General features: G+C 49.8%; 1 protein-coding gene across 1 annotated transcript; it reads left to right on the top strand.

Annotated features, from left to right (window-relative positions):
- The first annotated feature begins 764 nt into the window (after positions 1–764).
- Positions 765–13,084, top strand: LOC100272787 (uncharacterized). Its single transcript, NM_001147240.1, has 8 exons — positions 765–923; positions 1,423–1,550; positions 4,417–4,621; positions 4,731–4,796; positions 11,750–11,890; positions 12,055–12,108; positions 12,256–12,348; positions 12,433–13,084. The coding sequence occupies exons 1-8, from the start codon at positions 780–782 to the stop codon at positions 12,478–12,480; spliced, it is 879 nt and encodes a 292-aa protein (NP_001140712.1). The 5' UTR covers positions 765–779; the 3' UTR covers positions 12,481–13,084.
- The last annotated feature ends 205 nt before the right edge of the window (positions 13,085–13,289 follow it).

Genomic DNA, 13,289 nt, shown 5'->3' with positions numbered 1-13,289 from the left:
ATTGCGTGATAGACCTTAGTTAATGGCGCTGCGAAGTGGCTGAACGACAACCTGTAGGCTGTAAATATTTACTGCAGGATAGAAGATTGTCTTACATGGTGCTGTAGTCCAATCAAAGTTCTTAGATTCATTGGGGGTCCCCACGAGCTCGTATATTCGTTTTATTGGAGAGCTGCAAGATTTTCAGGCTGAGTGGCAACCGAGGGAGTGAAAGTTGTCAACTAATATCGTCGCGGCGTTGGTCCCTTGTCATTCTTGCCAAGCAATTATTTTTATGTAGTTGGAGTCCTTTTCAGTCTGGCAAGCGGCGTAGAAGTCTGAAGCTGTGGGATGCTGATCCCAAACCCCGGGACTAGACAAACACTGTACTTGAGGTTTTGGATTAATCAAATTCACCGATATCGAATTGCAAACTTATCCAACTTACAAGATGCGATGGAACTATTTATTAGAAATACGTTTCGGTGATATCGAATTCTCAGTTTCGAGAAAGGGCTATCACGCCGGCAGTTCACGCGGCTGGATCCGGGCACGGCGACCGCGCAGGCTCCCGCCATGGACGCAGCGCGACAGGCGAGAGAAGCTGTGAAACGGGCTCTACGGAGCCGTGACATTATCCATTCCAGATCGATTGGGCCGCCGCCGCCGCTTTCTCATTTCCGGGCCCAAACCATTATTTAGGCCTCTCGCGAAGTCAGTGGATGGATAAGAAAGGAAAGCGGTGCGAGCGGAGGAGGCGACCGAAGCGCCACTTGCTTGAGTAGCGAAGCGCGAGAGCAATGGCGTCGCTGTCGTGCGCCTCCACGCTGCCCTGGACCCCCGCCTCCTCCCCGCGGCCCTCGGCGGACCGCCGCCTCACGGCCTCTCGCCGGGCTCCGTCGCTGGTCATCGTCGCCCAGGGGAAGGTGAAGAAACACCCTCAGGTCGGCCCGGCTCCGCGAATCCCCGCCCGTCAAGAGCCTATAGATAGATTCGCCCCCCCCCCCCCCCCCCCCCCCCCCAACCTTTCTTCCCGCGTGTTCTTCTGTTCTGTGCTGATTCCATTTTAGTCATCAGTTAGTGCACGCGGGTTGCTGAGGGCATGGAACGGTGAGTCCCCGTTCATAACCGTTCGATGAGAAACCCGGTTCATGTTAGGGAAATACTTGCTGCGTTTTAGTTTCCTTCTCTAAACTGATGCACCGCCATCGATACTAGGGAGAGCCTTGCCTCAGTAGATGGAGTTCTGTACATAAGTCGTTCCTGTTGCTGTGATTGCCTGACTGTACAAGAATGCAACAACGGTGCATCTAGTTAAATTGACAATGTGGTACAGCACTGAGCTGTATTTTACCTGCTCATCTTGTGCAGCTATTATCGCCACCCTTAGCATTATAAGTGATTTACCTTTTTCGTGAAAAAAAAAACAATTCTTTCCCATAGGTCATATTGACAGATGACATAGAAGAGGTGGGGAAGAAAGGGGATACAATGAAGGTGCGAGCTGGATTCTACCGCAACTCCTTGCTTCCCAAGGGCAAGGCTGCGCTTCTAACCCCAGCAGTCCACAAGTAATTGCTCACAGCTCTTGGTTACCCCTCACTTGCTTAGTCATGTTATTTAATCCTCAGGCAATTGCAAATTCCACGGTCTGTCAAATGATTTAGTGGCTGCTGGCAATTGTATGACTTTCTCTATGGTATGCTTAGTTTTTTGACTCTGAGGTTTGCGACCTAGCAAACTAGATTGAGATATAAATCTGTGCACCTTTCTAATAGATTGCAATGGTTGACACACATAATGTTTGATTCGATGTGTAAGTGTTGAGCACCATTTGTGGCACCTGGGGACGGCCGGATAGTCACGGGTATTGCCCGGACAGTCCGTGATTAGGTTAGCTCTTGGGTAAAAGTTCCTTTTCCACGCGTGCTTATCCGCTAATCACGCGGGAACCTGTTGGGAAACGCCTAGGAACGGGTCCAAACCCCCCTATAAATATAAAGGGGTACGACCGATTGTGGGCACCTACAATCGATCCAATCAATCTATTTAACAGTTCCTTTACTTTCTTGCCTTAGGAGTAGCGGTAATTTAGCCATAGTATTTGTTTTCATCGACCTATTCCTTCATCTCTAGCCGTCTCTACGCCGTCTAGGGACGCCCTGGGTGGCCTGCCGACCCCGAAGCACCCTTGGAACTCTCCTCCCCGACGGGGTCCCGGGATCCGGGAGGCGAGATCTAGGGTTTTTCACCGCAAAGAAGACGCTCTGCACCGTCGCGGATAGTCCGACCCTATGCGCTTACTATCCGGTGCTGGGTAGAGAGGAGTCGCTCCTGCAGCGAGGTTGTAGGCCGTTCTCCCCTTAGTCTTGGATCGTCCGCGCACTCCCAGAGAGCACCGCCAGGAGGTTCACCCCTAGTGTTTGGCCCCGAATCGGAGCCAACATACTTTTTGGTGACTCCGCTGGGACACCGTGTGTTCTAGATCTATCAAGATCGGCCATAGGTGGCCAGTTCAAAGGATCGCACCGATGTTTCCCCAAGCAACATCATAAAGCCGACTCTCGAGAACTTGCCGGCTAACGAGCAACAACGATTTCAAGACTACATGAACAAGGTGCAAGAAGAGGTGACATCGAAGTACATGGCGCACTTCATGATGGATTGAAACCAAAATATCGTCAAGCAGGGGAGATTGAGATGTCATCTCTCCTACCATCGTCGCAAACCCACCATGTAAGTAAAACAAACGACATCCAATCTCTTAGACATTATATAGATGAACTTGTCGGCTACAAATGGGTATTCATAAACCCAAACATCTTATGGTATATGCCAATGAACTCGTATGTCGGGCAACCACAACCTCCCCCACCAATTCGGGTCAAACTCGCGGCACTGCGCACGACCGGACCGATCGGGCCTGATCACGGACCGTCCGGCCCACCAGCAGTTGGTTCTGGTCTTTACGACGAACCACCTAGAGCTACACTAGGTCCACCGTACTCATCGCAAGGGTTAACATGCATGCTCGGACTGTTCGGCTATACGCACAGACCGTTCGAGTATCCCAGACAGTCTGTGTTTTTTTGTAAAATTGAAGGCTGCCATTGGATGTGGGATGGATGAACCAGATTTAATATGTGCATATGAGCATGGTACATGTTTGAGCACAGGATATGTTGCCCCTCAAAATTGCAACCCACATGAATCAGCGAGCTCGAGTCCAACCTCATCATATCCCTCTCCCTCCTAGAGTCCAGGCAGCTCTTCACTCTCTTCAGCTCCCCATCTCCGCCTCCAGACGCGGCCATGGCTATCCCCACCATCTCTGTCCCGCTCGCCGTCCGTGTAGCCCCCTCTGGCCCCTTGTCGCCCCCTCTGGCCCCTTGCCGGCCCCGTCTCTCCTCCGTTTTTCCGCCCAATCTCACCCTCACCTCCTACCTGGGTTTTCTTGTAACCGGAATGGAGCCAAACCACGCCTTGGTCCCCGAGGTGAGCTTTCCGCGCACTGTTTTTGCATCTCGTTCTAGGATCTCTTGCCCCTTTTATAACCTATTACAAATCGAATTGGATAGAACCAAACCACCCAGGGAAGGATGAGTCGACCAGGCAAGACAACTTGGTTTTATGAATGGGACAAGTAAGAGATTAGGGCTGCAGGGTTGTATTGCTGGTGACGTTCTTATGTTAGCACAATTGTTGTCTTGCAAAAAAACAGTTGTCGTGGGTATTGCAGATTGGTTGTGTAGTCTGGGATTGTTTGGTTGTGTGAAGTGTCCAGTTGCTTACTTATTTATCAATCTTTGTTTGATGGAGTCTCCATTGGTCCATTGCAGGAGTCTCATAGGTAGGAGCATTGAGCAGGTGCTGGGATTATACCATAATTCATGCTGCATTACTAGAACATTTCGCCACCCTATAAGCATTTTGGCCAGTAGAAAACAGGAACGATACAATGTAGTTGAATGTGACTTTCACGTTATATTTACATTAATTTATTAATTATGTTAGGCACGACCTTATAGCTCTACGTTCTTGCCTGAAGATGCAAAGCTTGACTTTTTAGCATGATAGTAAGTACAGTAATGCCAATATTGCATTGGTCATACTTCCAACCAAATTTTGTCTATTCCTTTTAGGTATGGTATTTCCACGTTCACTTAGCATGCTTTTGCATTATTATTTTCTTGTGATATGTTGAATTCCTATCTCACTCAAATTATATGCACATAGGGCTGCAATTTGTGTCACATGGTTTTTTGTCACAGCAGGCTGAGAGGATATGCTGTCATTCTTCTCTCAGTTACATATTTGTAACTACCATTATGTATCGGGCTGCTAAGCAACCTGTCTGTTTTTTATTGAGGCCATTCACTTTGAATAATATTGCATATGTTAGGATTTCATTGTAACACGATCAATGATTTTGTATAGGCAAAATACAATAGTGGCATCTGAGAATGAAAATCCACCTTTAATGCCGGCAATCATGACTCCTGGTGGTGCGCTTGATCTCGCAACTGTACTACTGGGAAATCGTATAATCTTCATTGGCCAATATATTAACTCCCAGGTGGCCCAACGTGTGATATCACAGCTTGTAACACTTGCTGCCATCGATGAAGAGGCTGATATTCTGGTTAGTGTATGCATTCTTATTCTGCTGGAGTTCTATCAGACCCGTTTGTTCTTTGTTGTTCTTTATGTTCTTCTACCATATTTTGTATAATTTGTATTCTTTTTGTCAGATATATCTTAACTGCCCTGGTGGAAGTCTCTATTCGATCTTAGCGATTTATGATTGCATGTCCTGGGTAAGTCATCTATGTTCATTGTCTTTTCTGATCTAATACTTGGACTGTGTTCTTAAGTCATACATTTAGAGCATCAAGATTTACTATTTTGGCACCAGAATCTATTTACATGACAAAACATTTTCCTTCTGTTTCATGCATGCTTGTTACTTTGTGTCTAATTGCTGCGTAGTTTTACACTTTTACTATTATTCTAAAAGTTTAATCTGCTTGTCATATATTTGTATCACAAGATTATATGTTTGCAAGGTTTTTATCCATGCTATCCTGTTTTAGTAGTGGCACATTGAGCTTCATGATATTTTATTTCATTTTTGCTTTGTTTTACATTAATTGTTGTCCTTCTGGGGCATGGACTAAAATGCTGTATGTTCATTTATTTCGTTTAGCTTTTTAGTTGTTCCCTTGCATGTTGTAAACCAATGAGCTTTGCTAAGTCTGTAATAGGGGAAACAGATATATTCCGAAGTCCAAACATGGCAGCAGAGTATGCTTGGCTAAATGGCTACAGTAGTTCTGCTCTTACACCACATCCCAAGAGTTTAAAACTGCTCTCCGTTGCCTAAATACATTTATGTTTTCAGAAGATTCTACTATAACAAATTTATGCCCCCATGATGTTGGGTGTGATATTGTCTTAGGACTATGAGAGATAACCGATTATGTTTTGTGTAATCATTCAGCATGTGACTGATATATGCATCCTGTTTTGATATGTCATCCCCGGATATTTGATTTCCTTGTTTTAAATTTACTTTATAGTTTATAATGTTTTTTCTATTAAATCTAGTGATATTTATATAAGATTTGATCCATTAGTTTCCTCTTGCAATTTTTATATTTACCATGCACCAAAGATCAGCTATTAGGATATGTATCTATCAGGATCAATCAGAGCCTGATTAGCAATTGATTGTAATCCCCTAGATTGGCTAGCTGCCTTGTATAGACTAGGATTACCTTCTATCTATAGCCTAGGTCTGTTTCCTTGTACAGGGAATAGCCTTCCCTACATGTACCTTCCATGCATGCCTATTGGCTATATATAACAGGCTCCCCACCCTCAATGGGTGTGTGGTGATTCAATCCATTCTTCCCCTTTCTACATGGTATCAGCTCTCTAGATCCTGCGCCCATCTCCCTGCTGTGCGCAGCGCCAACTCCTCCCTGCTGCGCCGCACCTCCTCCCCCCTGGTCACCATGACTAAGGGTGAAAACGGTCGGTAACGGTCGGAAAAAACCTGTCACCGTTTTCACCCGCATAATTTTTTCTTCGGCCGGAATCGGTAAACGGGAAAGTCGGAAACGGATAACGACCGGTAAATTCCGGTATATCGAAAACAGATAAATCCGAGCAAGATAGCTCGGAATTGATCGGGAAACGGTAATTGTAATCGGAAAAGATCCAAAAAAACAAATCCTAACCACACAATTGTTCATTCACAGCCACATACAAGTCTCATTCACAAAAGTACACAAAACATAATCTTGTCCACATATAATTGGCCATACACTTATACATGTCCACTCAAATTTTAGTACAAGAAAATCTTGTATAATTACAAACAAAATCAGTAGTAAGTGTAGCAAAGTAAGTGTAGTAAGTGTGTGCGAGCCACGGTTCCTGTTGCCGCCCCTCCTGACCGGACCGCTGTGGCAGTGGCGAGTTTATGGATGGTCGGCGATGGAGCACCTGGCGGCTGGCGACTGCAGATCGACCAGGGGAAGGAGATGACCAGAGAGACAGAGATGGATGGGACCTGGGGGCTTAGCAGCTTGGGGCTTCGCCGAGTCGCCGTCACAGCGTCGCTGTCCACAGCCGCAGTCCGGACTCCGGAGACGCCTCTCCGTTCGCCGACTCAGCCACTCGCAGACTCGGACAGGAAGGAACACGAACAGGCGGCGGCTGTGTCCTGTGTCCGGTGTCTCATGCGTGAGTGCCTTGCGTGGCCGTGTGGGCATGTGGCCAACATGGGCCCATGGGCCATGGCCGTGGGATGGGCTGATGGCTGATGGCATGTCCATGGGAACGTGGATGCAATGTAATACGTGGGCCGGGAAAATACGGGAAAAATACGGGAACATACCGGATTTTCCCGAGAAATACGAAAACGGACGGTAAGTATGTCTCACCGTTTACCGTACCGTTTCCGACAAAACATATTCTGTTTCCGTCCCGTTTTCCGTATATCCCGATAAATCTGAAAACGGCCGGAAAAATCTGGTAAACGGTACCGGAAATTTACCGGATTTTACCGACCATTTACATCCTTAACCATGACCGACGCCACCACTCCTGCCCCCGCTGTGATTGTCGCCCCCTATGCGACGATCAATGTCAAGAACCACATCCCGGTGACTCTTGAACTGGCAAAACCCAACTTCAACCAGTGGGAACCATTCTTCACCTCCCTCTGTGGAAAATTCGCTCTCCTCTCGCATATCGACGGACTGCAGGAAGCCCGTCCCACAGATCCTTCTTGGGGCATCGCCGATGCCTGCGTCCGCAGCTGGCTTCTCGGCTCGGCTGGGCCCGACGTCATCGGCCTCGCCGCGGCTCCAAACCAGACTGCGCGTGAGCTCTGGGTCGCCATCAAGCGCCTCTTCGAGGCCAACAAGGCTCCACGCGCCATCTTCCTAAGCCACGAGTTTCACTCGATGACTCAGGGCGACTCCTCCATCAATGACTATGCCCAACGTATGAAGGCCACCGCCGACGCGCTCCGTGATGTCGGCCGCACCATCACCGACGCGGAGCTCGTCCTCAACCTCCTCCGCGGCCTCAACCCACGTTTCGCCAGCACCGCCGACAATATTGCCGACTCCCACCCGCTGTCGGACTTCGCCACCACTCGCGAGAAGCTCGTGCTGAAGGAACTCCGCCTCGCCAATGAAGGCACGGTTGCGGCCCAGACAGCACTCCACGCATCGTGCGGTACCAACTGCCGCACCACCCCACCACCAACGGCGGCGGCTCCACTGCCAGTAGACAGGGCGGTCACGACAGTGGCTCCAGCAGCGGCGGCAACCCAGGTGGTGGCGGCGGCCGCTGGAAGAAGAAGGGCAAGGGCGGCCCTCACTCTGGCGGTCCCAGGTTCCCAGCCGCCCCCTGGTACTGCTACCCCCCTTGGACCGCCGGGGTTCATCAGCAGCCCTGGCGCCCGTCGGCGCCAACCCCTGCCTGGCGCAGTCCTGGCATCCTCGGCCCCTACACTCAGGCTCAGGCGCACACTGCGCTCGCCCCTGTTCAGTCCCCCGACAACCCTGCTCCACCTATGGCAGCGCAGGGCGGTTGGGATCAGGCTGGCCTCATCGCCGCACTGAATCAAATGTCCCTCCAGGGGTCCTCCCCTTGGGTCCTCGACACTGGCGCCACAGCTCACATGTCCTCTTCGGCTGGTATACTCCTGTCCCATCTCCCCCCTCCTTCATTCGGCATCACCGTTGGAAATGGCACCACCATACCCATTACCTGTCGTGGCACATCTACACTATCCTCCCCCACCTCTACCTATCGTCTTAACAATGTTCTTGTTGCACCTGCACTTGTGCGCAATCTTTTATCTGTTCGTCAATTCACTTGTGACAACTCTTGTTCAATTGAATTTGACGCTTATGGTTTTTCTGTCAAGGACAAACAGACGGGGCAAGTGACTCTTCGCTGCAACAGTGGTGGCGACCTCTACACCTACCCCTCCACCACAACTCCCTCCTGCAGCCTCGCCACCACGTCGTCTTTGTGGCATCATCGCCTCGGCCACCCCGGTCCCTCCAGCCTCGCCAAACTTCGAAGCATGTCGGTCATTTCCTTCAATAAAAGCTCGCCATGCCTCTGCCATGCCTGTCAACTTGGCAAGCATGTGCGCCTTCCATTTAGTCACTCGACATCTGTTACTCATGCTCCGCTTGATTTACTTCACTGCGATGTATGGACATCTCCCGTGCTTAGCAATTCTGGGTTCAAGTATTACCTTATTATACTCGATGATTATTCCCATTACTGCTGGTCCTTCCCACTACGTCACAAATCTGAGGTGCACCGCCACATGATTGAATTCATTGCATACGCCCAGACCCAGTTTAGTACCACACCTAAATCCTTCCAAGCCGATAATGGGACCGAGTTTGTCAACCGCGCCACCACTTCCTTCCTTGCTAGCCACGGCATCACTCTCCGCCTTTCCTGCCCCTATACCTCACCACAAAACGGCAAGGCTGAACGCATGCTCCGCACTACCAACAACACCATCCGCACCATGCTGCTCCATGCGTCCATGCCACCTCCATACTGGGCTGAAGCCCTCACAACAGCAACATACCTCCTCAATAGGCGCCCCTCCTCCTCCATACAAAATCAAATACCTTACCAAATTCTTCACGGCCTACTCCCTGATTACGCTTCCCTTCGCATCTTCGGATGCCTCTGCTATCCGAACCTCACTGCCACCTCCCCTCACAAACTCGCCCCTCGTTCCACTCCTTGTGTCTTCCTTGGATACCCATCCTCTCACAAGGGCTATCGCTGCCTTGACATGTCCACTCGCCGCATCATTATCTCGCGCCATGTTATTTTTGATGAGTCCGTGTTCCCATTCTCGGCTGCACCATCGGCGGCCTCCATACCGTCGTCACTTGATTTTCTGATGCAGGACCTCATCTCCTCGACGGCTCCTGCAAACACCCATCCGTCGCTCGCTGCCAGCAGCGAGGATGATCTCCAGGTGTTCCTGGACCCGGCCATACTCCAGCTCGACCCCCGGGTTCACCCTGCGGGCGGGCCACAACTGGGCGCTCATGGGCCCCAAGCAGGGCAGCCGGCGGCTCCCCCGACTGATGGTCAGCGCTTCGGCAACACCTACACCCGCCGCGCCCAGCCTCCAGCAGCACCGGTCACCGCAGCGGTGGCCCCTGTGGCTGCTGCACCTTCAGCGCCAACAACAGCTGCACCAACTTCGCCACCAGCGGCTCCAGCAGCTCGGCTCCTCTCTACTGCAGCGAACCGGCCTGTGACACGCTCACAGACCGGCTCCCTTCGCACTGTCCAGCGCTTCGGCTTCTCCGCCTCCGTCGCCTCGCCAATCCCGGCGAACTATCGCAGTGCCCTGGCCGATCCAAATTGGCGTGCTGCGATGGCGGACGAGTACAAGGCATTGATCGACAACGACAGTTGGCGCCTCGTACCCCGGCCGCCTGGTGCGAACATTGTCACTGGCAAGTGGCTGTTCAAACACAAGCTCCACTCTGACGGCTCCCTCGCCCGGCACAAGGCGCGCTGGGTCGTTCGTGGCTTCTCCCAGGAGGAAGGCGTCGACTACGACGAAACATTCAGCCCGGTCGTCAAGCCGGCCACGATCCGCACCGTCCTCAGCATTGCTGCGTCCCGAGACTGGCCCATCCGGCAGCTCGACGTGAAGAATGCCTTCCTCCACGACAACCTCGAGGAGACTGTCTACTGCGAGCAGCCGAAAGGATTCGTCGACCCCGCTGCACCTAACTCTGTCTGTCTGTTGCAGAAGTCCCTGTATGGGCTTAAGCAGGCACCACGCGCTTGGAATCAACGCTTCTCCAGCTTCATTCGCAGTATTGGCTTCACCACCTCCAAAACAGATGCCTCCTTGTTCATCTACAAGAATGGAGACGCCATGGCCTACCTCCTCCTCTACGTCGACGACATCATCATCACTGCATCATCGCCGGCTCTTCTCCAGCACGTCACCTCCCGCCTATCGTCGGAATTTGCCATGACGGACCTCGGGGATCTTCACCACTTCCTCGGCATCTCGGTGACACGGGACAACAGTGGGCTGTTCCTCTCCCAGCGGCAGTACGCCGTTGATCTTCTCCAGCGCGCTGGCATGTCTGAATGCCACCCAACAGCTACTCCGGTGGATGCCCGGACCAAGTTGTCTGCCTCCGAGGGCGCTCCAGTCGCCAAACCCTCGGAGTACCGGAGCCTCGCTGGTGCTCTTCAGTACCTCACTCTGACCAGGCCGGACCTGGCCTATGCTGTCCAGCAAGTCTGCCTCTTCATGCACGACCCTCGCGAGCCGCATCTTGCGCTCATCAAGCGCATCCTGCGCTATGTCAAGGGCTCCCTGTCCGCAGGTCTGCACTTGGGTCCTGGCGCCGTTGATCAGCTCACAGCCTACTCCGATGCCGACTGGGCCGGCTGCCCCGACACGCGTCGCTCCACCTCCGGCTTCTGCGTCTACCTCGGCGACAATCTGGTGTCATGGTCGTCCAAACGTCAGACGACTGTCTCTCGCTCCAGCGCCGAAGCAGAGTACCGTGCTGTGGCCCATGCGGTTGCTGAGTGCTGCTGGCTGCGTCAGCTTATACATGAGCTGCACATCTTCATCCCCCGTGTGACCGTGGTCTACTGTGACAATGTGAGCGCTGTGTACATGGTAGCCAACCCAGTCCATCACCGCCGCACGAAGCACATCGAAATCGACATCCACTTCGTCCGTGAGAAGGTAGCTTTGGGGCAGTTCCGTGTTCTTCATGTTCCGTCCACACACCAGTTCGCCGACATCATGACCAAGGGACTGCCCGTACAGCTCTTCACTGAATTTCGGAACAGTCTTTGCGTCCGTGATCCTCCCGCTCAGACTGCGGGCGGGTATTAGGATATATATCTATCAGGATCAATCAGAGCCTGATTAGCAATTGATTGTAATCCCCTAGATTGGCTAGCTGCCTTGTATAGACTAGGATTACCTTCTATCTATAGCCTAGGTCTGTTTCCTTGTACAGGGAATAGCCTTCCCTACATGTACCTTCCATGCATGCCTATTGGCTATATATAACAGGCTCCCCACCCTCAATGGGTGTGTGGTGATTCAATCCATTCTTCCCCTTTCTACATCAGCGTATACAAATGGCATTTCTTCTAGTTCCATTCCGATGTCTTATGCTGATGCATGAAACTTCATTTCTGTTATAACAAGCAGATAAAGCCCAAAGTTGGGACAGTGTGCTTTGGTGTTGTTGCTAGTCAAGCAGCAATTATCCTTGCAGGTGGCGAGAAGGGAATGCGCTATGCAATGCCAAATGCTAGAGTAATGATTCATCAACCTCAAGGTGGATCTGAGGTATGACCGTTAGCTTCCTTATTTGGTTCAAATAGCCAGACAAATTGCTAGTCTGATAATTGCCATCTTTGGCACCACCTCTAGCTGCATGCCCCTCTTTGATGTGTGTTTAAGTGTACTTTTATTTTATTTTATTTTGATACAAGCAATTGAATTATGTGCAGGGTAATGTGGAGGAGGTGAGGCGACAGGTTGGAGAAACCATCTATGCTCGTGATGTAAGCATTCAGCAATTGTGAATGATTGATGTATTTTTGCCATCACGTTGTCTCTCACACTGCCAGTGATGCAAAGAAACAAACTAACTAGGCCGTATATTTTGGTTTGTAAGGTCTGATTAAAGTTCATGGACATTCTGCTTGCAGAAAGTTGATAAAATGTTTGCTGCTTTCACCGGGCAACCACTTGACATGGTGCAGCAGTGGACAGAGAGGGATCGGTTCATGTCTTCTTCAGAGGTATTAACTTCTCTTGCCTATATAGAACAAAGTACTATATCAAATCTCTCCTTTGAGCTATTACATGTGTTTCGTCATTTGCAGGCCATGGATTTCGGATTGCTTGATGCTTTACTGGAAACAAGATACTAGAGAAGGGACACAACCCACATTCTATTAGCAGACTAGAAATACTGCAGAACTGGAGCCAAAGTTAGATGCTTGCCGTCCATCTCGATTAAAGCCCTGGAATGACAGATGTTTACCGAAGAACAAGATTTGCTTCCATTGCATTTATGGTTGTACCATTCACCAGCTTATGGTGGCACGTAGGATGGCATTGTCATGCACTCATGCTAAAACGATGAAGACTGTTTAATGTAGACCTAGATGATCTTTGCGGATGGGAGAAAAGTGCCAGTTTGCAAACTTATAGCCCAGGAAAGGAGAAGTGGTTTAAGAAATCGTTTGGATTCAACATATTGGATTTATGGTGAGACCGTCACATGATTTTTATTTGTATGTGGGCAACTACTCGTGTTAGCGTTCAGGAAAACTCATACATTCGGATGTTGCAAATACGTCTTCAAGGATTTTGATAAGGGCCCCGTTTGGTTTGGATACTTTGAATTGAATTTTATTCTAATAATCATAATTTGGACACAGATCAATTAAGCTGGTATGTTTTTTTTTATAAATATATCTGTATACTATTGTTGGCCGACGTATCATAACTCTATATGTTGCATCCCTTGATAATATGATATACCTATAATTTTAAGTACAAAGATTACTCTATAATTCAACCATTTAAATTTTATGTATTCGCATGTAATTTTCTCAATTTCTCTTCCAGATGGTTTCAACTTCGTTGTATTCACTGTACCGGTACAACTATCTTGTGCATGTAACTCAAGCCAATTCTACATCATGGATTTATCTCGTGGCTTCAAGTCACCATT

The sequence above is a fragment of the Zea mays genome, chromosome 5 (genome assembly GCF_902167145.1).
Source record: "Zea mays cultivar B73 chromosome 5, Zm-B73-REFERENCE-NAM-5.0, whole genome shotgun sequence".
Lineage (NCBI taxonomy): Eukaryota > Viridiplantae > Streptophyta > Magnoliopsida > Poales > Poaceae > Zea > Zea mays.
Note: the sequence above shows the minus strand (reverse complement) of the source record. Positions and strands in the feature narration are given on the sequence as shown.

Excerpts from the sequence above, each read along its gene's own strand:
- LOC100272787 (NM_001147240.1), top strand. The coding sequence starts at position 780 with ATGGCGTCGCTGTCGTGCGCCTCCACGCTGCCCTGGACCCCCGCCTCC. Across the intron at positions 1,551-4,416 it reads CTAACCCCAGCAGTCCACAA|GCAAAATACAATAGTGGCAT; the intron begins GTAATTGCTCAC and ends GATTTTGTATAG. Across the intron at positions 12,109-12,255 it reads AAACCATCTATGCTCGTGAT|AAAGTTGATAAAATGTTTGC; the intron begins GTAAGCATTCAG and ends TTCTGCTTGCAG.